This window comes from Martes martes (assembly GCF_963455335.1).
Source record: "Martes martes genome assembly, chromosome: 4".
Taxonomy (NCBI): Eukaryota; Metazoa; Chordata; class Mammalia; order Carnivora; family Mustelidae; genus Martes; species Martes martes.
The window spans coordinates 58,883,350-58,909,121 of NC_137891.1; the positions used below are offsets into that span (position 1 = coordinate 58,883,350).

Genomic DNA, 25,772 nt, shown 5'->3' on the forward strand with positions numbered 1-25,772 from the left:
TAGGAAAGTTTGAGCAACCCCGTGCTGGGAGGAGTTGGTAAGGATGGAGAAAGGCCCCAACCGTCCGGGTGGGGGCGTGGTTAGTTTTCAGTAATAGGTGTCGAGAAGAGAGGAAATGAGGCCAGCCGATTGCGCTAGCCGTAAAGATGCTCTTGCAAATTTTCACAAAAAGACAGATGGTATTTCTTAAAGAGCACGATCTTGTTAGCATAGAAACCGTACTCCCAATTTTCAATCTTTTCTCTGCAGATTATCTCCGACCCGCAGAAGGACCCCTTGACAACCTCTAAAATTACCAAAGTCTTAACATTCACCGTAAGAAACTACAAGTCCCAGGATGTAGTGCGGCCGCGGAGAAAGAGTGGCCTTCAGAGAAACTACAAATCCCAGGATGCAGTGCTGCCTCGGAACCACCGAGCACCTCTTTGAGAATGACGTCCCGGTGGAAATCGGATCAGAGTCGGTGCTGCATGCTGGGAATCAGAAGACCCAGAATTGGATTGGTTGGGATTTGCAAATGACCGCGGTCCTCCGAGGTTGGCCAGTGGTACTGTAGGAGAAGGGAGGGGGGCGCTGCGCACTTCCTGTAGACGGAAGGGGGCGACAGACGGCGTCCCCGCCTCACTAGGTACCAATCTCCCGCGCGTCGCAGAAAGCGCCGTGACCCGGCGGAAGTGATTCCTCTAACTGCCCCGGAACCCACGGCGGCAGGCAGCTGGGGTGGGGGGGTGGCCCTGGAGTAGGGGCTGTGGCGGTGCGCGGGGACCCGGCGCTGTGGCTCTGTTGGCTGCAGGACTGACGAGTGAGTCTCGGGCTGGGGTGGGAACGGAACTCCGGATCCGCGTGGGAGACAAGGAAGGCTCGTACTGGGCGCGTTCGCGATCCCACTTCCCACCCCTTCCCATTTGGGCGGGGAAGGAACGGAAGCTCTTAACCTCCCTGGGCCTTCTCAGCTCCTGGTTTGGGGGAGGGGAGAAGAGGGCGGCGGGACCTTTGTAGGCGCCGCTTGGTGGGTTCGGAAGAGGGTGAAAGGAGGGGCGGCGGCCAGCGAGTCTGGGCCTTCCCCGGGCTGAGCGCCGGGAGGGTGGAGTTAGGAGCATGGCAGCCTTGTCGCTTTTCCTTTCTGCTTTCCCCGTGTGCACTCAGATACGTCCTTTTTTTGGAGTCGGTCCCCAGTCAGAGGAGTGACTCTCACAGTCACAGCCCTCTTTTTCCAGCTGCAGGACCCCGGGACGTTTACCTTCTGGGCAACTTGTCGGACGATCTCTGCCCGACTTGATAGTTTGGGACTGTCGTGCATCTGCTTTCCAGTTTTGTCTGAAAGGTATCTAGTATAGTGGCCGTTGAGTTTATCTTATGGAACTAAAATCTCTTTCGTAACATATAGTTGTAAAGTTCAAGCCATTAGTGCGAGCATTTCTAGTTTGCATTTTACTTTTTCACATTTGTGTAGAAAACAACCGAAATCCTTTAGTTTGAGTTTTAAAATCCTTTTTTTCAAACTGCTAAATTGCTTTTTGATCCTCAAATAGTTGTTTCCTTTTCTGTTTAGTAGACTAAGGTAATAAATCTCTGATCTCGTTTACATTATATTTGTAATTCATGATGTTGAAAGATTACAGTTCACACATGGATTCATTCATTCTGGAGATACAGTGGTAAGGAAACAGCTCTGAGCCCTGTCATGGTGGATATTTATTTATTGCCAGTGGTGATCTGGAGTTCATGTTTAATTTTTAATGGCTATTATTTTTTTCCTAAGTATGAAATTTAACTAGTAACTACCATTTCAAAATATATATATATTTTATATAAGTATGTTTATTTCAACGTGTAGATGCCAGTTTCATTACCTTTATAATAATTCTGTAATGTAATTAGGCAGTAGCAGAAGTTATAGTGAGCCTTGTATATCAAGTTCTAAAGTAACATTTGAGCGTACCTTATAAAGTGCTTTTTGGATGTTTGTTTTTAATACAAATTTTTCAGTACTATGAAATAATCTGGAAGCTTTTTGCATTTATACTGATAAGTGTACGTGGATTTTAGTTGTTAATAAGGGTTTACTCTTCCATTATTAAATAAGATCAGGAAAAGCCCATCGAGTGATGCCTGAAATTTCAAGCCTTGGTGACTAAGAAAATAATAGTACCATTCACTCAAGAAATACTTGTTGAGCACCTGCTATATGCTAGCTATTTTACCAGGCCTGCCTTTATGGAGCTTGGGGAAAGAGAGGAGATGCAATAAGTATATATATAAGCAAATATAGTTTCAAGTGGTGATAAATGTGAAGAAATTAGGTCAAGATTAGAGTTACGTCGAGTCAAATTAGGTGACTAGGGTAGGGGTGTCTAATTTTGATAGGGGAGTGAGCAAGGAAGACCTGCCTCTCTCAAGGGTGGTGTTTTGCCTGGAGACCTAAATAATATGGAAGAGCTTTTAAGATAGCAGTAACTATAAATGTAAAGACTTTAAGAAACGAATGAACTTAACCTATTATGATACTAAAATAGCCAATATACAGTATAGGTGGAGCATAGTTAAATAAGAATGATGAGAAATAAAATCAGAGTAGTTAGCTAAGTCTAAATAATTACAACTTTATAGTCCTTTTTCTGTTTGTAATGAGAGGGCATTAGAGGATTTTGTGCAGGGAAATGATACCTGATTTCTGTTTTTGATGACTAGTTACTAGGTGGCAAATAGACCAGTTGGAGGAAAGTAAGGAAACTAGTTCCTAAGGAGGCTTGTGGTAGTCCAATTGAGAAGTGGTAGCTTGAACTAGAGATGTAGGGTAAAAGTTTGTGAGGAATGGTGTGATTTGGAATATAATTAAAGATGGAGCGAGGTAGGTCTTGCCTTCACCCCTAGGACAGAAAAAAAATTGAGAAATCAACTATTTTGCCTGAGCATCTGGGTGAACAGTAGTACCATTTACTGAAATAAGGAACACAGGAGGGTACACTGATTTCTGAAAAATAAATTAAGAGTTTTGTATAGGAATAAATGAGGACTTTGATAATTATTATCAAATAGGCAAGTAGCAAGTAGGCAAGTTGGATATCCACAACCATTGCTTGGGGGGCAAAGTCGAGCTAGGAAGATTATCTGGGGGTCATATTTTATTTATTTTTTTTTTAAGATTTTATTTACTCATTTGAGAGAGAGCACAGGCAGAGGGAGAGGGAGAAGCAGATCCCCACTGAGCAGGGAGCCCATTTTGGGGCTCAGTCCCAAGACATGGAGATCATGACCTGAGTTGAAGGCAGACGCTTAACCATCTGAGCCAGCCAGGTGTCCCTGGGGGTCCTTTTTAATGGGTAATATTTAAACCTGTGGACTAGAGGACATCAAGTGGAGAGTATAATGGAGAAGAGGGCAGATGACTGGGAGCACTCTGGTCAAAAGAGGAGCAAACAGTGACGGAAGCAGAAAAGCCAGGAGGGTATGGCATCTGTAATACTAAGGGAAGAAGCTGTTCTGGGAAGGAGGAGAGTAGTCAACCTACTAAGAGTTAGATGAGGATTAAAAATTCACCATGAAAGCAAGTAAAGTAATAGAAATAAGATGAGCCCCTTGAATGTACTAGTGGGCCAGAAGTCTGATCAGAGTGGGTTAAGAAGTGAATGGTAGTGATTATATAGCATTTTGATGTGCTGATGGGAATAATAACAGCACAAAATTCTCAGGTGTGCTTAAGTGGAAAAGTTGCCCTTGAATAGGAAGGATGGTTTTGGTTGGTTGGTTGGTTTTTTAAAATTTTTTATTTATTTGACAGAGAGACGCACAAGGAGAGAGGGAACACAAGCAGGGGGAGTGGGAGAAGGAGAAGTAGGCTTCCTGCTGAGCAGAGAGCCAGATGCAGGGCTTGATCCCGGGACGCTGGGATCATGACCTGAGCCGCATGCAGACACTTAACAACTGAACCACCCAGGTGCCCCGGAAGGATGGTTTTTATTCTTTTTTTTTTTTTTAAGATTTTATTTATTCACTTGACAGAGATCACAAGTAGGCAGAGAGGCAGGCAGAGAGAGAGAGGAGGAGGCAGTTTCCCCGCTGAGCAGAGAGCCTGATGCGGGGCTCAATCCCAGGACCCTGAGATCATCACCCAAGTTGAAGGCAGAGGCTTAACCCACTGAGCCACCCAGGCACTCCCCCCCCCCTTTTTTTTAAAGATATTATTTATTTATTTATTTGACAGAGAGAGAGAGATTACAAGTAGGCAGAGAGGCAGGCAGAGAGAGAGAAGGAAGCAGGCTCCCTGCTGAGCAGAGAGCCCGATTCGGGGCTCGATCCCAGGACCCTGACACCATGACCTGAGCCGAAGGCAGAGGCTTAACCCACTGAGCCACCCAGGTGCCCCAGGCACCCCTTTTTTATTCAACTTTTGAAACAGGAGGGTGGACAGAGTGTATGGTATATAGACGCAGGTAGGATGAAGATGGAAAAACAAGGCAACTGAAGTGATAATCTTTCTGTTTTCCTGATAAAGTAAGTTGTCAGGGCAAGGAGGAGGAGAAGGTACTGGAGGTTTAGGAGAAGCTAGGATTTTTTCAGAGTAGAAAAACTAGTTTACTAGGAGGATTGTTTACTAGGATTTTATAGTATTTAGAATCTATAATTAGATATTACATAGTGGGAATATTTGTTCAAACCTTTTTAAGCCAAAACAAAGGAGTTTGAAGATCATTGTCTAAGAGGGAGGTTAGGTAGTTTACAGGGGTGAGGCAGACAGACTCCGTGGAAGCACGTAGCAGTCTGGAGCGCTGTGCTGTTTGAGGGCAACAACTCTGTTTAATAAAGATGGGAAATTGGGAATTACAGGCATTGGTAGATGGAGGGGAATTTCAGATGAGTATTAACATGAAATGGTGGTGCTGGAAGGAACTTTTAGACAGTCCGTTGTGTTTGAGAGATAAACAGGAGTCTTAACACTTTAACCTATCAGGGTCTCAAGATGAAATTTGGAGAGAAGAAATTCAGATGTGGACTTGCAGTGACACTGTGACTTTGTGTACATGCCTTCCCCACCCCTCTCCTGATTTGGCTTATACTGTTTATTTTGCCTGGATCTCCCTCTCTACTTCCAGTTCTGTTGGTAAAAACACCTCCATCTGTTGAGACCCAGATCAAAAGCTACTTTCCTTTTGTGGCTGTTCACTTAAAAGTTTCATAGTTCCAGATTTACTTCTTTAGGACTCCCCAAATCCTACTCCCGATCTATTGGCTTCTCAAACCTAGAGAATTTGGGTCAGTTTAATTATTAGCATAAGTATCTTTTGAAAGGTTAATGAGACAGAAAACCATTTTGGATTGATAACATCTCTACAATGGAAGATATCTAAATTTAAAAAAAATAATAAATTTCTTAAAAATCTTACCCTAACCTTATTCTTTTAATTGAGATATGATTAACGTATCTTGGAATGCTCAGTGTACCATTTAATTTTCCAGAAAGTTGCCTCATGCTTCTTCCTAATCATTCCTCCAGAAGCAGCCATAAGTTCACCATAAGTTCATTTTGCCTGTTCTGGAATTTCATATAAATGGAGTAATATAGTATGTACTTTTTTTGTTTTTCCATTCAGTATAATATTTTTGGTATTCAACTATGTCTTGTGTATTAGTAGATCATTCCTTTTTTTGTTGTGAATGGTATTCCTCTGCACAGATAGATCACAGCCTGTGTGTCGTCAGGGTGGCTTCTCATTTATTTTGAGTAAAGCTTCTGGGTGAACATTTTTGTAAAAGGTATTTTGTGGGCAGATTATTTTTTGGATTAATACTTAGGAATCCAGTATAAAGATTTAGGAAAGTCTTGTTTATCATTTTGCCACTTGTAAATTGGCATGAAACAGCTATAACTTACCAAAACATAAATAATCGAGAACCTTCATTCCCAGTGATCTGGAGACCACTTAACATCAGTGTAATGATTGTTGTGGTCTGCACCACCCTGTATAAAAATATTTCTGATTGATCATTTATGGCCAGTCTAAAATAGAGTTCTCAAATATCAGATCTCTGCTAATCAAGATCCCTAAAGCCCCACAGTTGATGACAGGCAGAGGGCTTGTTTTTAGAAACCAAGCCCTGCTAATGAAATATTATAATATAGTTGATTACTGAGTATTCCTAGTTGAGTCATTATTCTAGTAATAAAAACTTGATCATTTAGGACGATTAGGCCATGACTAATTGTTAACCATCAGAAATAGATCGGAAATTGTGGTCAGTGCTTTTACTTTAAAGGACCTGATAGACTCCCTTAGTAAAAGCGAAGAACTGCCCTCTTTGATGTACTGTAGACTGCCACTGAGAACAAAACTTGTTCTTCAACTTGGGTGTTTGGGAACAAGTTTTAACACTAGGAGATTTGAGGATATTATCAAACAAACATTTTCAGATAACTGAATTAGTTCTAGGAAACATAAAATTCTAGAAATCATGTACAGGAACACATGCATCTTGCATTTAATTCGCAGTTTACGGTAGCCGGTGCAAAATTGTGAAGACTGATGTTTTAGTTATGATAACTTCATAAAATGTGGCTTTGTCCTCAAAGTCTTTAAAATAAAAATTGTCTTCAGAATTAGAATTCATATTGGGGCACCTGGGTGGCTCAATGGGTTAAAGCCTCTGCCTTCGGCTCAGGTCATGATCCCAGATTCCTGGGATCGAGCCCGCATCGGGCTCTCTGCTCAGCAGAGAGCCTGCTTCCTCCCTTCTCTCTCTGCCTGCCTCTATGCCTACTTGTGATCTGTCTGTCAAATAAATAAATAAAATCTTTAAAAGAAAAAAAAGAATTAGAATTCATATTGACTAAATGTTATTGTGAAAGGTAGAATACTGTCTTCTTTAGTCACTCCCTCCCTTCAGTATAGCCCAAAATATTTCCATCAACTTAAATATTTCTTTCCTAGAAAGAATGCCAGCATCAAAACATAATCAATCTTGGTGAAAAACAGTGTATCATTAAATAACTTTATTCTGTTAGAAAGCTCAGAATAGTACTATCTGTGTCAGTGGCAGATAACATTATTGTATGAAGCTTCACATTGTTAACATTACCACATAATTACCATTGTATTGATTACCTTGGTCACAAATAGAAAGGACCTGCTTGCCTTGTGGAAACATCAAGCTAGTAAGCAAGACAAAATATATCTAAAAATAGAAACTTAAAGCATTTACATCTAATAGTGAAAAAAACTCTGAATCCCACAGTGGAGGAAAAATGGGGGAGAGGTACCATTTGCTAAAAGTATTAAGACTGCTTACACAAGAAGTAAATATAGGGGTATTGTTGTGTTAAAAGAGGCCAGAATGAGAATTTTAACTCCTCTTGAGAGCCATAAATCCAGGGACACTATAAGCACATTCTGGGCAGGATAGTTTGATGTCTTCTGACAAACTGGAATTACCTTCTAACTTCTGTCCATTTGTATTACTTTGTTTTCCAAATTAATCCTGGTTTTTACATAGAGTTAAGAACTAGTCATCAGGCTGACCATTGTTCCCTTATGAACTGCTTGGTTCTACTAAACTTGTTGTTTTGTTTTGTTTTTAAGATTATATTTATGGAGTACCTAGGTGGCTCAGTTGGTTAAGTGTCTGCCTTTTACTTAGGTCACAATCCCAGGGTTGTGGGATAAAGCCCCATGGGGCTGTCTGCTCAGCAGGGAGCTTGCTTCTCCCTCTCCCTGCTGCTCAGCCTGCTTGTGCTGTGTCTCCCCCTCCCCCCCCGCAAGCTCTGCTCTCTATCAAATAAGTAAATAAATAAAATCTTAAAGAAAAAAAATTTCATAATGGTCTTTAAAAAAAAAAGATTTGGGACGCCTGGGTGGCTCGGTTGGTTGAGCAGCTGCCTTCGGCTCAGGTCATGATCTCAGCGTCCTGGGATCGAGTCCCACATCGGGCTCCTTGCTCGGCGGGGAGCCTGCTTCTCCCTCTGCCTCTGCCTACCACTCTGTCTGCCTGTGCTCGCTCACTCGCTCTCTCTAACAAATAAATAAATTTTTAAAAAATTTTTTTTTAAATTAAAAAAAAAGATTTATTTAGAGAGAGAGCGCACGCAGCTGCTCACAACAGTGAGTTGGGGGAGGGGGGCATGGGGGAGAGAGAATCCCAAGCACAGAGCCCCATGCAGGGCTTGATCCCAAGATCACACCTGACAGCCACTCAAGTGCCCCCCCTTTTTAAAATATTTATTTATATGAGTAATCTCTACACCAAGCATGGGGCTCAAACTCACAACCCAGAGATCAAGAGTCACATGCTTTTCTAACTGAGCCAGCCAGGTGTCCCTATTTGTTTTTGTTTAAAAATCAGATTTAGGGGGATGCCTGGGTGGCTCGTTGGGTTAACCATCTGCCTTCGGCCAGGTCCTAGGATCAAGTCCCACATCGGTAAGAAGTACCCGGCTTCTCCCTTTGACTGCTGCTCCCCCTGCTTGCGTGCATGCGCGCATGCTCTCTCTCTCTCTCTCTGACAGTTTAAATAAAATCTTTAAAAAAAAAAATGAAATTTAGGGATACCTGGGCAGCTCAGTCAAGTGTGTGCCTATGGCTCAGGTCATTGAGCCCCGTTGTGGGACTCTGCTCAGCTGCAAGTCTGCTTCTCCCTCTTTTTCTGTCCCACCCCCTCACTTGTGCTCGCTCACTTGCTCTCTTTCATATAAAATCTTTAAAGATAAATAAATAGGGGTGCCTGGGTGGCTCATTCATTAAGCGTCCGCCTTCGGCTCAGGTCATGATCCCGGGGTCCTGGGATCAAACCCCACATCTTGTTCCCTGCTCCACGGGAAACCTGCTTCTCCCTCTCCCACTCCCCTGCTTGTATTCCCTCTCTCACTGTATCTCTCTCTGTCAAATAAATAAAAATCTTTTATAAGTAAATATATAAGTAAAATCTAATTTAAAATCATAGTTTTTGAAAAAAATAGTTTTCTAATAATTTACACTTTCAAACATGTATTTTGGTGCATTTTATGTATTCTGCAGAAAATATGATTAATAGGCAAGAAACCATTTGTTTTACATAAATAGCACCAAACTATACCTGTCATTCTAATCTGCTTTTTAAAAAATTAACAGTTTATCTTGGTGGTAATTCCATGTTGTTACACCCATAGATTTAACTTTTTCCTTTTCACCACTCCTAGTAAATATTAATAATTATAGACACTATTTCTATTTAGCTCATTCCCTAATTGATGAACTTTTTAAGCTTATTTTCAGTTTTTCATTTGTATGCTATTATAGTCCGTATCCTACTTGCCTTTGCACACAAGGCTAGTGTTTCTTTAAAGTAGATACCAATAATCGCTAGCCTTCTGATGATTCTGCTGTTGCCTTCCAAAAACTGTTGTGCTGTTTATTTAGTATTTCCCTTTTTCCCTCTCCTCCAACACTTGATTCTTAGCACATTTTAATGTTTTAGTTTGCATGTTCCATTATTACTGTTGGGATCAAGCATTTTTGTACAGGTCTATGAGTTATTTGCATTTTTTTTCTATTTTTCTATATTTGGTTCTTTAATCCGTAGCATACTTTTGTGAGTGATGTCAGACACCTAACCTTATTACTTTTTCTAAGTAAATAGCCAATGTAAAAAGAAAGATAACAAGAATAGATTTGCAGCTGTTGCTGTCATCTGCTTAATAATCCAAGCAAATGAATTGAAAAACTGTTAGTACTAATAAGAGAGTTCTGCAAAGATGTTGGGATACAAAATCAACTTTTAATGGATTTAAAAGCTTTTTTTTAAAACACCAGCAATAATCTTTCAGAAAGTATAATAGGAAAACAGAGGGCATTCATAATAAAAACTGTAAAGTACCAAAAAGTCCGCCAAACAGGAAGTGTATAATGATAAAATGAGACTTTAGCAAAACATGAGATAAAATGAGATATTTAGCAAATATGTTTATCACAGTGTTACAGTGAAAATAGTGGATATTCTGGTCAGATATAAAAAGATTAGTGAGACAGAATATAGTCTAGAAATTCCTGTGATAATACAGTAAATGATAATGGTAGCATTTCAAATTCAAAGGAAGGACTGTTCAAAGATCTTTTCAGTGTTCAGTGATACTAGATTCAAAACTGATTTCAGTGTAGCTGCTAGGCTCATCTAGAATTTCTATTTGTTACTAAAAAAGCTCTAAAAGAATAATGTTCATATATAACACTGTAAAAGCATAATAATATCCGAGGACTTTTTGTTCATGCTTTATCTTCTGCCTAGAACTATTTTCAGCTTACTGCTCAAACACTGTCTCTACCTACTAATTCAAATTTCCAGACATCAGGTATAGAAGAGATCAAATGCTTACACTGAGATTTTTCTAACCCCAAACTTGGATGTCTATAGGTAGTCCGATTTAATCATATTTTAAATATTTTTAACTTCTACATAAGAATTAGGATTTACTTTTAACTGTTAATGTTAATTTACTGTTTTCTTATTAGTGATGGCGAGTCCCTTCTCACCTTTGTTGTATAAATGGTGAGATTGACTTACTATATTAAGAAGTCTATAGAGAAGCTGTTGCTACCCAGAGGGCTTCTAAGATGTGACTTTGCATGGTTGCTTAGCTACTGCTAGTTAAATAAACATCCTAGATGTTTTGCTCTAGAGATTTTCCAAATAGAAACTTGGCACTCGAAGTTCTTCTTCTAGCACTTTTTTTCCTTTTTCCTTTTTTTTAGAAGAAAGATTACAAAGCAGTAAACAATAAAATAATAATGACCAATGAATTTTTGTCTACTATTCTTCTTATAAAGTGACCCAGTACTGTTTAAATTTTAGATAAGTACCTAAGGATTTATATGAGCAGCTCTTAACAGGAGTAAAAAAGTTTTAATGGGAGCCAGAATTGTTTACCATGGTAGTATGGAATAATGGAAAGGGGTGTTTGCTCTAAAGCAGACCTACCTAACTTTAAATCCTTATGCTGCCACTTAAGCTGTAGAAGCTTTAAGCAAGTGACAGCCTCTTAGTGTTTCTTCACCTCTAAAGTGGGAATAATAATTCCCTTGTGTAAGTGTTATTTTAAAATAATGTATGTAAGTCATGTAAGGCGATGTTTACCACTCATTAGCCCCTCAAATTGTTGGTAATGATGTAACATTGCTGCTGTTGCCCTTACCTCCTATTAGATATGGTACTTTAAATATTCCCCTCCATGCTTGGTATTCTAGACTAATAGATTTGATTCCTACTTTCACTCTGTCATTACCTGGAACAAATCATTCAACCCCCGGATATATCAGTGATGCTACCATTTTTAAGATGAGGCATTACATAGTTTATCTCCAGGTTTCTTTCCTGCTCTAAAATGTTATGGTTCATTTTCTTGTCCCTTCCTTTAAGGCTAGAATAAAATTCTGGTTAGGGATTTCTCACAGAACAGGATGTTTTCCTGTTAATAACATAAGTATATTGGTTTAAGTGAAAGGCTCCTTAAGATTTTATTTATTTTTTTGACAGACAGAGATCACAAGTAGGCAGAGAGGCAGGCAGAGAGAAAGGAGGAAGCAGGCTCCCTGCTGAGCAGAGAGCCCGATGTGGGGCTCGATCCCAGGACCCTGAGATCATGACCTGAGCTGAAGGCAGAGGCTTTAACCCACTGAGCCACCCAGGCGCTCCCTAAGTGAAAGGCTCCGTGAAGAAATGATACGAAAATTAAAATTACTCAACTGAGCCCTTTTCCTTTAGCATTCATCTTATTTTGTAAGATTTAAGATTTCTCGGGGTACTTGGGTCGTTCATTAAGTTAAGCATCTACCTTCAGCTCAGGTCATGATTTCAGGGTCCTGGTGTTGAGCCCCACACTGGGCTCCCTGCTCAGTGGGGAGTCTTCTACACCCTCTTCCCCTGATCCTCCTCCCCACTTGTGCTCTCTCTCTGTCTCAAATAAATAAAAACTTCTAAAAACTTTTAAGATTTCTTAAAATAGTAAAGATTTGCTACCACTTCACTGTCAAATTTCAGAACTTTGATAGCCTTTTGCAGCAAGGATGGCCCAGTAAAATGCATTATAAATGCCATACTTTTATAAGATGAGGGCAAGCCCTTTTATGAAGGCTACGTCATGTCTTTGGATTTATCATATTGTCATTCATTCAGCAAATACGTGCTTTAGTTTCCACTAATATCTAGTAGACATAAGTATACAAAGAGATGATTAAGGCCAGCAGTCTCCTTCAAGTTCAGTTCAACTCTTAAGGAACAACATCTGTATTTTTAAATCATTTTCACAATAGTTACCTTAAAGGGGGGAAAAAACCAAATCTGTGTTTAGACTACTACTCTGAAGGTGATCATCTTTTCTCAGATGTTCAGGAACTTGATACTGTTCCATATTATGGTGGCTGGGAAACTCTTGCATAGCAGAGAGAGTCCTTGAATTTGTAATACAAAGTACGTTAAATAGTAATGGGTGAAAACATATTACTCCAGGATTAATCTTAAAATAGCATTGTTATATTTTCAGGAAACTACCAAAGTTCCTGTGGAAGTAAAGTAGAATTTCATAAGAACATAATGGGTAAGTTATGTAAAGTAATTTTATATTTCAACTAGTAGAAGCTGGGTTTTTTTCCTCAAAGATAGGCCTTTTACATTGGTGAATGATCAGAGTAGATTAAAATTAGTTAAATCCACAGCATTTGTTTACCACAGGCATACCTCAGCAATACTGTGGGTTTGATTCCAGACCACAGCAATAAAGCAAGTCAAATGAATTTTTTGGTTTCCTGTTTGTAAAAATTAGGTTTACACTGTGCTATAGTCTAGTAGCAGTATGTGTAAAAATAGATATATAGTACCTTAATTAAATTTTTATTTAAATTTATTTAATTTTTATTTATTTAATTTATTTATTTTATTTAACTTTATTGCCAAAAAAATGCTAATCATCTGAGCTTTTAGTGAGTCATCACTGATCACAGATCACCATAACAAAAACAATAATGAAAAGTTTGAAGTATTGCCAGAATTACAAAAACATGACACAGACACAAAGTGAGCAAGTGCTGTTGGAAAATGGCACCAACAGACTTGTTCAGTGCAGGGTTGCCACATACCTTCAGTTTTTAAAAAGTGCAAACACACAATAAAACAAAGCACAATAAAGGTATGCCTGTATTTATTTTTGAAAGGCAGATAAGTAATATTTTGTGCCAAGTATAATTTGTGATTCCTAGTAAGTAGTACCAACTTAAATTAGAAACTTTCCCAACAAACATAAAAAGTGCTTTAAATTCTTGCAAAAAATGCAAGAATTATAAATTTAATTGAAAATTGTTTTTATTTTCTAAGAGATGGGCAGAACCTGGTAAATATTTGTATGCTTGAGTAGTCTATAATTTACAAGTTACTTGCATCCTTATGAATCTCCCAGCTTTTTATTATGAAAAATTGCAAAAATGATACATTATGTAGCCTTCAGTGATTGCTTAATGCTTTGCTACATTTACTTTCCTTGTGTGTGTAATATTTATATACCCATATACACACACGTGTGTATTTTTCTGTACCATTTCACTTCACACCTAAATACTAGAGTAGGCATCTCATAATTAGGTCCATATTCAGAGTTTCCCAGTTGGGCCGTAGTGTTCTTTATAACAAGTATGTTATAGACATACCTTGTTCTATTGTGCTTCATATTGCATTTTGCAGATACTGCATTTGTTTTGTTTTTTTTTACAAATTGAAGGTTTGTGGCCACCCTGTGTGGACCACATCTATTGGTGCCATTTTTCCAACAGCAGTTGCTCATTTCATGTCTCTCACATTTTGGTAATTCTCACAATATTTCACTTTTTCACTATTACTATATTTGTTATGGTGGTCAGTGATCTTTGATGTTACTATGGTGGTAGTTGTGACATCCCATGAACCGTGCTCACAGAGATGGGGAACTTAGTCGATACATGCTGTATGTGTTCTGACTGCTGCACCAGCCAGGTCTTCCCTTATCTCTTTAGACCACCCTATTCCCTAAAACAGGAAAATTGAAATTAGGCTAATTAATAAGTTAAGTAGGCTAATTAATGACCTTTAAGTATTCAAGTGAAATAATTCTCTCACTTTCAGTCAAAAGCAAGAGATGGTTAAACTTAGTGAGGAAAGCATGTCAAAAGCTGAGACAGGCTGAAAGCTATGCCCTTTGTGCCAAACAGTTGGCCAAGGTGTGAATGCAAAAGAAAAGTTCTTGAAGGAAATAAAAAGTGCTACTCTGGTGGACAGGTGAATATTAAAAAAGTGAAACAGAGTTATCACTGATGGAGAAAGTCTGAGTGGTCTGAATAGAAGATCAAAGCAGCCACAACAGTTCCTTAAACCAAAGCCTAATCCATAGCAAGGCCCTGACTCTTCAATTCTGTGAAGGCTGAGAGAGGTTAAGGAAGCTGTAAAAGAAAAGTCTGAAGCTAGCAAAAGCCAGCTCATGAGGTTTAAGGACAGAAGCTGTCTCTGTGACATAAAACTGAAGGTAAAGCAGCAAGTGCTGATGCAGAATCTATAGCAAGTTTCCCAGATCCAGCTAAGGTAATTAATGAGGGTGGCTACGCTAAACAGCAGATCTTCAATGGAGATGGAACACCTCGTATTAGAAAAAGATGCCATCTGGAACTTTCATAGCTAGAAAGAAAATTCAGTCCCTGGCTTCACAGCTTCAAAGGACAGACTGACTCTTGTTAGGGACTAATGCAGCTGGTGATTTTCAGTAGAAGCCAGTGCTCACTGACCATTCCAAAAATTCTAGAGTCCAGAATTATGTTAAATCTACTCTGCCTGTGCTTTATAAATGGAACAACAAAGCCTGGATGATAGCACATCTGTTTACAGCATGGTTTACTGAATATTTTAAGCCTACTCTTACTACTTAAGAAATCTATCTCGTAAGGTATAGCTGCCACAGTTGGTGATTCTTCTGCTGCATCTGAGCAAAGTAAACTGAAAACCTGGAAAAGATTCATCCATTCTAGATGCCATTAATAATACATGTGAACCTGGGGTGCCTGGATGGCTCAGTCCTTAAGCATCTGCCTTCAGCTCAGGTCATTCCTGGGATGGAGCCATCGGGCTCCCTGCTGGGTGGGGAACCTGCTTCTCCCTCTCCCACTCCCCCTGCCTGTGTTCCTTCTCTCACTGTATCTCTGTCAAATAAATAAAAATAAAATCTTAAAAAAAAAAAAAAGATTCATGGAAAGAGGTCAACATATCAACAGGATTGTGGAAGGAGTTGATTCCAGCCCTCATGGATGACTTTAAGGGGTTCAGGACTTCAGTGGAGGAAGTAAATGCAGATGTGGTAGAAACAGCAACAACTAGAATCAGGAGTGGAGCCTGCAGATGTGACTGAATTGCTGCAGTTTCGTGGTCAAACTTGAATGGATGAGTTGCATCGAACGGAAGAGCAAAGAAGGTGGTTTCTTGAGATGGAATTTACTCCTAGTAAAGATGCTGTGATGACTGTTGAAATGACAACAAAGGAATTAGAATTTTAACTTAGTTGATAAAGCAGTGGCAGGGTTTAAGAGGATTTACCTGATTTTGAAAGAGGTTCTGTGGATCAAATGCTGTCAAACAGCATCACATGCCACAGAGAAATCGTTCCTAAAAGAGTTAATCGATGCAGCAGACTTCTTAAAATAGTCTTCTTCTAAAATAGACTTCTTTGGGACGCCTGGGTGGCTCAGTTGGTTAAGCGGCTGCCTTCGGCTCAGGTCATGATCCCAGCGTCCTGGGATCGAGTCCCGCATCGGGCGCGTTGCTCAGCAGGGAGCCTGCTTCTCCCTCTGCCTCTACCTGCCACTCTGCCTGCCTGTGCTCGTTCGCTCTCTCTCCCTCTCTCTCTCTGACAAATAAATAAATAAAATCTTTTTAAAAAAATAAATAAATAAAATAGACTTCTTTAAAAAGTCTTAAAATAAGACTTTTGTCTTATTTTAAGAAATTGCCATAGCCACCTTAACCTTCGGCAACAACAACCCTGATCATTCAGTGACCATCAGCATCAAGGCAGGACCCTCCACTGGCAAAAAGGTGACTACTCACTAAAAACTCAGACAGTGGTTAGCATTTTTTAGCAATAAAGAATTATTTTTTGAAGATTAGATTTCTTTTTTGACAATAAGAGATCACAAGTAGGCAGAGAGGCAGGCAGAGGGAGAGGAGGAAGCAGACTCCCTGCTGAGCAGAGCGCCTGATGCGTGGACGTTTGGGATCATGACCTGAGCCGAAGGCAGAGGCTTTAACCCACTGAGCCACCCAGGCGCCCCAGCAATAAACTATTTTTAAATTAAGGTATAAACATTTTTGTTTTAGACATAATGATACTGCACACTTAATAGACTACAGTATGCTGTAACTTTTTTATATCCACTGGGAAAGTGGAAAATTCATTTGACACACCTTTGAGTGAGTTGCTTTATTGTGTGGTCTAGAACTGAGTATCTCCAAGGTATCCCTGTGTTTTATATCCAGGATCCAATCAAGGATCACTTACTGTGTTAATTTGTTTCTTTAGTCTCCTTTAAATGGTTCCCTACTTTTGGGGGCATGAGGAGTGAAGTCTTTCATGATACTTTAAAATTTAGATTTATCTGAATGTTTATTCCTGATTAGATTCAGATTAGACATTTTGGGCAGTAGTAGTACATAAATGATTTTTATATTTATTAATCTTAATTTGAGGGATTTTTAAATTAACTATTAATAAATGAATAAATAAATGGATCTTTGTAGCTTGAATATTTTATCCTCTGTACTTCTTTTGTTAGGGCTTCCTAAATTTTTAGAATAAGCCTTAAGATACTTTCTTTCAGATATTTGTAATCATAAAAATTAAAATTTTCTGTGAAAGTTATAGGTGTTAGAAAGCTCTTAAAAGGATATACAAAAAATACATATTCCCAGAAAAGTTATATTGAGCTAGCTACTGTAGCTGAAGCTAGTGTGGTGGCAGTGAGGGTAGCTGGTAGTAGAGTAACATCTACACTATCTCCTCACCTCTACTTTGAATTTCAAAGACTGGTATTTGTCTATATTCATTACTTCAGTCATGTAATAATTTAAAATCAGCAATAAAATCTTTTGACCATTATTTTTATGGATCAAGAGTAAAGATGCTGATTAAAGGAATTAGGAGCTTTGTCAGAGAAGTTGAGATCATATGACATACAAACATTCTTTTATAAATGCACACAATGCATCTTATGTTAAACATGAGTATTCCCCATGATTTAATTTAAAGTTTTACTATTTGAAAATTTAAGCTTTCAAATTTGAACATGTTGCTGTGTTCACAAAAAAAAAATTGTTAATACTTCCTTGGAGAATACTGGTAAATTTTTATCCAAAGTAACATCCTTGAATGTAATTTATTCTGACATTGGAAAAGGTTTAGGTAATAATAAAACAAAGAGTTAAAAAACTTAAAATCTTGGTAGATGTTACCATCCAGAAATGTTTCTCTTTTGAATTAATCAAATACTAACTTGGGTAAACCTGTTTAATTTTGTGATTGAAAAATCATTTACTTTAGATGGAGAAGAGAAAACCTATGGTGGGTGTGAAGGCCCTGATGCCATGTATGTCAAATTGATATCTTCGGATGGTCATGAATTTATTGTAAAAAGAGAACATGCACTAACATCCGGAACAATAAAAGCCATGTTGAGTGGCCCAGGTAGGTACATTTCTTTATTTTCTGTTAATAAATCTTCACTATTAATGTATTTTTACTTGAATTAAGTGACTCATAACATTAAATGAGACAATAACTGTTCTGACATTATTGCATAATTATGTTGCTTTGGAAAAATTGTTTTCTGCCAGTTCCTGTTTTCAGTTATTTACCCTCCTAGGAAGGGCTCTTTTCCCTACATTAGTTACCATCGTTAATTTCCTCACCACAGAAGGACTCTGTCAGTGATTTGTGCTCATAGTTACATATACAGTTTATTTTTTTAGAAGTTACCACTTCCCAAACATCTATTCTTAACATTCTCTTTCTTTCTTTGTTCCTTTAAGATAATTTTTTTTACCTCAAAGAAATTTTTTTTTTTGAGGCTTGGAATTTTCTAGAGCATGAATAATACTATGTTCAACTTTTGAAGGAACTACCAAAATGCACAGTAGATGCACCATCTTACATTCCTACCACCATTGTATGAATATTCTAGTTTCTCCACATTTTCACTGACATTTATGTTCCTATTTTTTGATTCTAGCCATCCGAACAGGTGTGAAGTGGTTTCTCCTGGTATTTTTTTTTCCTTCAGATTTTTTTTTATTTATTTATTTGACAGAGGGAGAGAGATCACAAGTAGGCAAAGAGGCAGACAGAGGGGGAGGAGAGCGAAGCAGGCTCCTTGCTAAGCAGAGAGCCTGATGCAGGGCTTGATCCCAGGACCCTGAGATCATGACCTGAGCCAAAGGCAGAGGCTTAACCCACTGAGCCACCCAGGCACCCCTGTCCTAGTATTTTGTTTCAAGATTGATTTATTTAAGAGAGAACATGAGCAAGGGAAGGGGCAGAGGGAAAGGAAGAGAGAGAATCTCAAGCAGGCTCCCCGCTATGCATGGAGCCCAATGAAGGGCTCAGTCTCAAGACCCTGATGAGATCCTGACCTGAGCAGAAACCAAGAGTCAGATGCCTAACTGACTGAACCATCCAGGCACTCTTCATTGTATTTTGGATTAACCTTTCCCTAAGGACTTGCTAGGGAAATGCTGAACATCGCTTCAGGTGTTTGCTGTATATTTGCATATCATCTTTGGAGATATGTTTATTCAAATCCGTTAAATATTTTTCAGTTCCGTTGTGAGTCTTTTTGTTACTGAGTCATAAGTGTTTTTCATAAATTCTGGACCCTAACCCCTTATCAGACATCATTTGCAAATATTTTCTTATAACAGTTCTATGATTTTATTTATTTTTAAAGATTTTACCTATTTATTTGACAGAGAGAGCACAGGCAGGGGGAGCAGCAGGCAGAGGGAGTGGGAGAAGCAGGCTCCCTGCTGAGCAAGGAGCCCTATGCGGAACTCAGTCCCAGGACCCTGGGATCATGGCATGATCCAGAGGCAGATCTTAACCAACTGAGCCACCCAGGCATCCCCAGTTCTGTGATTTAAGCTGTTAGATTTAGGTCTTTGATTTTAAGTTAATTTTTGTATATGGTGTGAGGTAATGACTCAGCCTCATTCCTTCTTACATGGGCTTCCCAGTACCATTTGTTAAAGAGGCTATTCTTTCCCCCATTTAAGGGTCTTGGCACCTTGTTGAAAATAAGTTAACCATAGCTATATGGGTTTATTTATGGGTTCTCAACTCTCTTGCATTAAGAGTCCTTTATTTTTCTTTTTTTTTAACTAATCTCTACACCTAGTGTGGAGCTTGAACTCAAAATCCTGACATCAAGAGTTGCGTGCTCTACCCACTGAGCCAATCAGGTGCCCCATTCCATTGATCTCTTCTTATGCTAATGCCACAGTATTTTTTTTTTTTTTTCCACAGTATTTCAGTTCTATAGCTTTGGAGTAAGCTGTGAAATGGGGAAGTGTGAGGCCTCTAATTTTATTTTACTTTTTCAAGATCGTTTTGGCTATTTGAGGTCCCTTGTTTGTTTTGGGGTTTTTTTTTTTAGTTTTCATTTAAATTCCAGTTAGTTACTGTATAGCATAATACTAGTTTCAGGTGTACAATACAGTGATTCCGCATTTCCTTACAACACCTAGTGCTCATCACAAGTGCATGCCTTAGTTCCCATCACCTGTTTAACCCATCCTCCCACCCACCTCCCTTCTAGTGACCATTAGTTTGTTCTCTGAAGTTGAGTCTGTTTCTTGCTTTGCCTCTCTACTTTTCCCCCCCCTTTGCTCGTTTGTTTTTTTTCTTAAATTCCATACAAGAGTGAAATAGTATGGTATTTTCTTTCTCTAACTTATTTTGCATAATACTCTAACTTCTTCCGTGTTGTTGCAAATGGCAGGATTTAATTTTTTATGGCTGAGTAATAGTCGTGTGTGTGTGTGTGTGTGTGTGTGTGTGTGTGTGTGTACACATACACACATACACACCACATACCACATCTTTATCCATTTATTAGTTGGTGGATACTTGGACTCTTTCCATAGTTTGGCTATGGTAAATAATGTTGCTGTAAATATCGGGGTGCATGTATCCCTTTGAATTGGTATTTTTGTATTCTTTGGGTTGAAACATTGTAGTGCAATTGCTGGATCATAAGGTAGTTCTATTTTTAACTTTTTGAGGAACCTCCGTACTGTTTTCCAGAGTGGCTGCAACAGTTTGCATTCCCACCAACAATGCAAGAGGAGTCCCCTTTCTCCACATCCTTGCCAACACCTGTTGTTTCTTATGTTGTTGACTTTAGCCATTTTTTTTTTTTTAGATTTTTATTTATTAGGGAGAGAGAGAGTATGTGAGCACAAATAAGAAGAACGGCAGGCAGAGATAGAGGGAAAAGCAAGCTCCCCGCTGAGCAGAGAGCCCAGTGGGGGCTTGATCTCAGGACCCTAAGATCATGACCTGAGCTGAAGGCACATGCTTAACTGACTGAGCCACCCAGAATTTAGCCGTTCTGACAGATGTGATACTTCATTGTAGTTTTGATTTGCCTTTCCCTTATAATGAGGGATATTGAGTATCTTTTCATGTGTCTGTTGGCCATCTGTGTCTTTTTTTTTTTTTTTTAAGATTTTTACTTATTTATTTGACAGAGAGAGAGATCACAAGTAGGCAGAGATGCAGGCAGAGAGAGGAGGAAGCAGGCTCCCCACAGAGCAGAGAGCCCGACTCGGGGCTCGATCCAGAACCCTGGTATCATGACCTGAGCCGAAGGCAGAGGCTTAACCCACTGAGCCACCCAGGCGCCCCCATCTGTGTCTTTGGGAAAATGTGTGTTCATGTCTTCTGTCCATTTTTTAATTAGATTATTCAGTTTTTCGGGTGTTGAGTTTTATAAGTCCTTTATATATTTTGGTTACTCGCCATTGTCAGGTATGTCGTTTACAAGTATCTTCTATTCCATATGTTGCCTTTTAGTTTTGTTGGTTGTTTCTATTTGAGGTCACTTGTAATTCCTTGTCTGTATTTTTTACTATGGAGATTTTAAAACACACACAAAAGTAGAATAGTAGAATACATTTCCATGTACCCATCATCCACCTTCAATTTTATCAATGTTTTGCCAATCTTATTTCATCTATTATCATTTTTTTATGAGTATTTCAGGTTGATTATTCCCTGCTAGTGTCATTTGACTTGCAAAATCTATGATAGTTCCCCTGTACTCTCCCTTTTTTTCAGACCTTGAATTTTATGGAGAAACACAGTTATTTGTAAAATGTCCACATCTAAATTAGACTTAATATTTCATCTTGTAAGCTTATAATTACAACTCTAGAGGCTTGATTAGAATCCAGTTCATTTTTCTAGGCAAGAATACTTTATAGGTGGTACCACTGTATTCCTGTTGTCTCAATCTTTTAGTGATGTTGAGACTGATAAGTGAGTTCCAGGGTTAGCAAGCTGATTCATCTATGAACAATCTGCAGTCAGATTTCCATATAATGCTTTTAGTGTTCATTGTAATTATTGCTGAGATTTACTTCATTTGGAATTACAAAACAGTGCTTTTCTTTTTTTTTTTTTAAGATTTTATTTATTTATTTGTCAGAGAGAGAGAGAGAGCGCGAGGAGCGATAGAGCGAGCCCAGGCAGACAGAGTGGCAGGCAGAGGCAGAGGGAGAAGCAGGCTCCCTGCTGAGCAAGGAGCCCGATGTGGGACTCGATCCCAGGACGCTGGGATCATGACCTGAGCCGAAGGCAGCCGCCTAACCAACTGAGCCACCCAGGCGCCCCCAAAACAGTGCTTTTCTAATTCTTATAATTTCTTCTGCATTTATGAGTTAGAATTCTTATTATAAAGAACTATTTGGTTATCCTGAAATATAACTCTGTATAGCAAAGAAAAGATAAATGCTTTTTTTTCCCTTTACATATAATTTTTCAGTGTAATGAAATGATTCTTCAGCATCCTGTAGTAGCAAAGAGTATTTTGGTTTTTGTTTGGATTTTTTTGTGTATCATTTTCAACTTGTGACTTTTTATTATTTGATGTTTTTTAATCTAGTGCAGTCCTTCTCATTGGTGCTCAAATTGTACCATTTGCTCCATTTTTATGCCAGAAGGTTGGCTCTTGTGTCCTTTTGACATGGCTCTGGTAGTCTTGGATAGCTGTACTACTTTCTATAATAACAAGATTTCTCAGGCTCATTTTTTTTGTTGTTTTTTTATTTTTTTTTAAAGATTTTATTTATTTGTTTGACAGAGAGAGAGAGAATACAAGCAGGTGGAGCAGCAGGCAGAGGGAGAGGAAAAAGCAGGCTCCCTGTGGAGCAGGGAGCCTGACATGGGGCTCAATCCCAGAACTCTGGGATCTGACCTGAGCCAAAGGCAGCTGCTAAATGGTCTGAGCCACCCAGACACCCCTCTCAAGCTCATTTGATAGATTATTCTCCAATCCTGGGGCACCTGAGTGGCTAAGTGGGTTAAAGCCTCTGCCTTCAGCTCAGGTCGTGATCCCAGGGTCCTGAGATCGAGCCCCGAATCGGGCTCTCTGCTCAGCAGGGAGCCTGCTTCTCTTCCTCTCTCTCTGCCTGTCTCTCTGCCTACCTGTGATCTGTCTGTCAAATGAATAAATGAAATCTTTAAAAAAAATTATTCTCTAATCCTGAAAACAGACATTTTTCCAAAGAGGTGTTTTCTTGTAGTGGAAAATAGTACTTAGGAACCCCAGTTTGGTTGCTAGCAGTACTCATTGCTCATAGGTTGAATTACTTTTGGACTTCTATACTGGATAGAGCTTGGATGTACTTAGAAAACCAAGGTCATGGATGTCAATAAATTTTAGTTAATAATAAAATTAAAAGATATTTGCCGTTTGTAAGCTTGATCTCCTTTAGTTTATCTGCAGCCCAAAACTAATGCTTATATAAAAAGGAATGAAGTACTGGGGTGCCTGGGTGGCTCAGTGGGTTAAAGCCTCTGCCTTCAGCCCAGGTCATCATCTTGGGGTCCTGAGATGGAGCCCCGCATCAGGCTCTCTGCTCAGCAGGGAGCCTGCTTCCCCCCTCTGTCTGCCTGCTGCTCTGCCTGCTTGTGATCTCTCCCTCTCTCTGTCAAATAAATAAATAAAATCTTTAAAAAAAAAAAAGAATGAAGTACTGATACATGCAGCCTTCAAAATATGATAAGTGAAAGGAACCAGATACAAAAGGTTGCATTTATATGATTCCATTTGTATAAAATATCCAGAATAAATCCATAGAGACAGAAAGATTGGCATTTGCCAGAGGCTGGGGTGGGAAAATGGACAGGAACTGCTTAAAGGGCATGGGGTTTTATGTTGGGATGATGAGAATGTTTTGGAACTGGATAGCAGTGGTGGTTGCACAGTATCATGAACGTACACTGAATTGTATACTCTAAAATGGTTAATTTTGTGTTATATGAATTTCACCTCAAAAAACCCTAATGTTGGGGCACCTGGGTGGCTCAGCGGGTTAAAGCCTCTGCCTTCGGCTCGGGTTGTGATCTCAGGGTCCTGGGATTGAGTCCCACATTGGGCTCTCTGCTCAGCGGGGAGCCTGCTTCCTCCTCTCTCTCTGCCTAGTGTGATCTCTGTCAAACAAATAAATAAAATCTTTAAAAAAAAAAAAAAACCTAATGTTTATTTAATAGCAAAAGCTTACTGGGCACCTGGACGGCTCAGTCAGTTAAGCGTCTGCCTTCGGCTCAGGTCATAATCTCAGGGTCCTGGGATCGAGAGCCCACATCAGGTTCTCTGCTCAGTGGCAAGTCTGCTTCTCCCTCTCCCTCTCCCTCTGAGATCTCTCTCTTCCTCAAATAAATTTAAAAAATTAAAAAAAAAAAAAAGCTTACTAACTGTTTGTTGGTAATATTTCATGCACGTATTCAAGAAAGAGAGTTTTAGTCATTGACAAATCAAAATTTACCTCATTGCTATGAATTCATTCAACCCTGCTCTCCTTTCTTCCCACCCCACCCCCCAACCAGTAGACCGTTATTAGAAAACTTTAAAAAAAAACTACATTCTCAGAAAGCATTTTTTCCCCTTTTATATTGACTACACAATGCTAGTCCTAGACTGCTAAGAAACTGTTTTATTCCTGTAAATGCTAAATGCTATAATCTCTATATAGCTAAAGAAATTTTGAGATCATTAAAAAAGTTTATAAAGTGTTACTAGAACAAAGGGAAGTAGCTTATGAGGAGCTCTCACTAACATAATCAAAATTTTGAAAACTAAAAGGAGACACAGTAGGTTTGCTTTCTTAAGAAAATGCTTTTAGGGGCGCCTGGGTGGCTCAGTGGGTTAAAGCCCCTGCCTTCGGTTCAGGTCATGATCCTAGGGTCCTGGATTGAGCCCCGCGTCGGGGTTGTCTGCTCAGCAGGGAGCCTGCTTCCCCCTCTCTTTCTATCTGCCTCTCTGCCTACTTGCGATCTCTGTCTGTCAAATAAATAAATAAAATCTTTTTAAAAATGCTTTTAAATAGTATTACATTTATTATCTATTTTTACATGGCAACTCCATATAGCACAGGGCTCCTAATGATCCATAAAGATTTGATTCCTTAAACTGAATCTTCTAAAAGATTTGTCTTTTTTTGTATCCTGTTCACCCTCACTTAATCATGCCACCATGATTCTTAGGAAAAGCTAAAGTGTCCAAAGTCCTGTAAGAAAATTAGTATTTTAAAATTGTCTTGATTAATCTCATTTGCAATCTTAATAAAGTTTTTTTTATATTTATACTCAAATCAATTACATCTTTCTTTTGATGCTAGTTGGGTTCATTCTTTTCACATTGTATTAGTTTACTAAGACTGCTGTAACAAAGTACCTTGGACTGAGTGATTTAAACAATAGAAATTCACTTTCTCATAATTCTGAAGGGTAGGAATTTGAGATCAGGGTATTGGTAGGGTTTCTGCTGAGGCCTCTCTTTCTTGCTCTGATGGCTGACTTCTCCCTGTGTTCTTCACATTGTCTTCCCTCTGTGTGGCTTTGACTTAACCTCCTGTTCTTACAAGGATACCAGTCATAGTAGATTAGGGTCCATTCTAATAATCCTGTTTTTGGTCTTAATTACCTCTTTAAAGACCCCATCCACGAGTCATTAAGCAGCATCTATACTAAAACTGGAATGATATAGAGAAGATTAGTATTGCCCCTGTGCAAGGATGATACACAAATTTGTGAAGCATTCCGTATTTTTAAAATGTTTTCTGAACAAAAAAAAAAGGGCAGGGAGGAGGAAGTGCCTATCTCCAAATATGGTCACTTTTGGAAGTACTGAGAGTTAGGACTTCCCAACATATGAATTCATTCATCCTGTAACAAACATACTCCTTTTCTTTTACAGGTCAGTTTGCTGAGAACGAAACTAATGAAGTCAATTTTAGAGAGATCCCTTCACATGTGCTATCAAAAGTATGCATGTATTTTACCTACAAGGTTCGCTACACTAACAGCTCCACAGAGATTCCTGAATTCCCAATTGCACCTGAAATTGCACTGGAACTGCTGATGGCTGCAAACTTCCTAGATTGTTAAATAAAATAAATTATAATAAACTGTTAACTTTTTTCAGTATTTAATACCTGTAGTTCAGTTAGTAATTTTTTCATATATAGCATGT

The 25,772-nt window shown here is 39.0% G+C and overlaps 1 protein-coding gene across 3 annotated transcripts; it reads left to right on the top strand.

Annotated features, from left to right (window-relative positions):
- Positions 1-648: 648 nt before the first annotated feature.
- Positions 649-25,714, top strand: ELOC (elongin C). 3 transcript variants are annotated; one of them, XM_080800172.1, is made up of 5 exons: positions 649-802; positions 1,218-1,324; positions 12,503-12,556; positions 17,564-17,707; positions 25,497-25,714. In XM_080800172.1, the coding sequence occupies exons 3-5, from the start codon at positions 12,553-12,555 to the stop codon at positions 25,685-25,687; spliced, it is 339 nt and encodes a 112-aa protein (XP_080656298.1). In that variant the 5' UTR covers positions 649-802; positions 1,218-1,324; positions 12,503-12,552; the 3' UTR covers positions 25,688-25,714. The 3 variants fall into 3 exon arrangements, with proteins under 3 accessions (XP_080656298.1, XP_080656297.1, XP_080656299.1); XM_080800171.1 differs by lacking the exon at positions 1,218-1,324 and having other exon boundaries at positions 661-802; XM_080800173.1 differs by lacking the exon at positions 1,218-1,324 and having other exon boundaries at positions 717-802; positions 12,486-12,556.
- The last annotated feature ends 58 nt before the right edge of the window (positions 25,715-25,772 follow it).

What these genes read in the sequence shown, in the direction of transcription:
- ELOC (XM_080800172.1), top strand. An exon ending in AGCCATGTTGAGTGGCCCAG is followed by an intron (nt 17,708 to 25,496) that starts GTAGGTACATTT and finishes TTTCTTTTACAG; the next exon opens with GTCAGTTTGCTGAGAACGAA.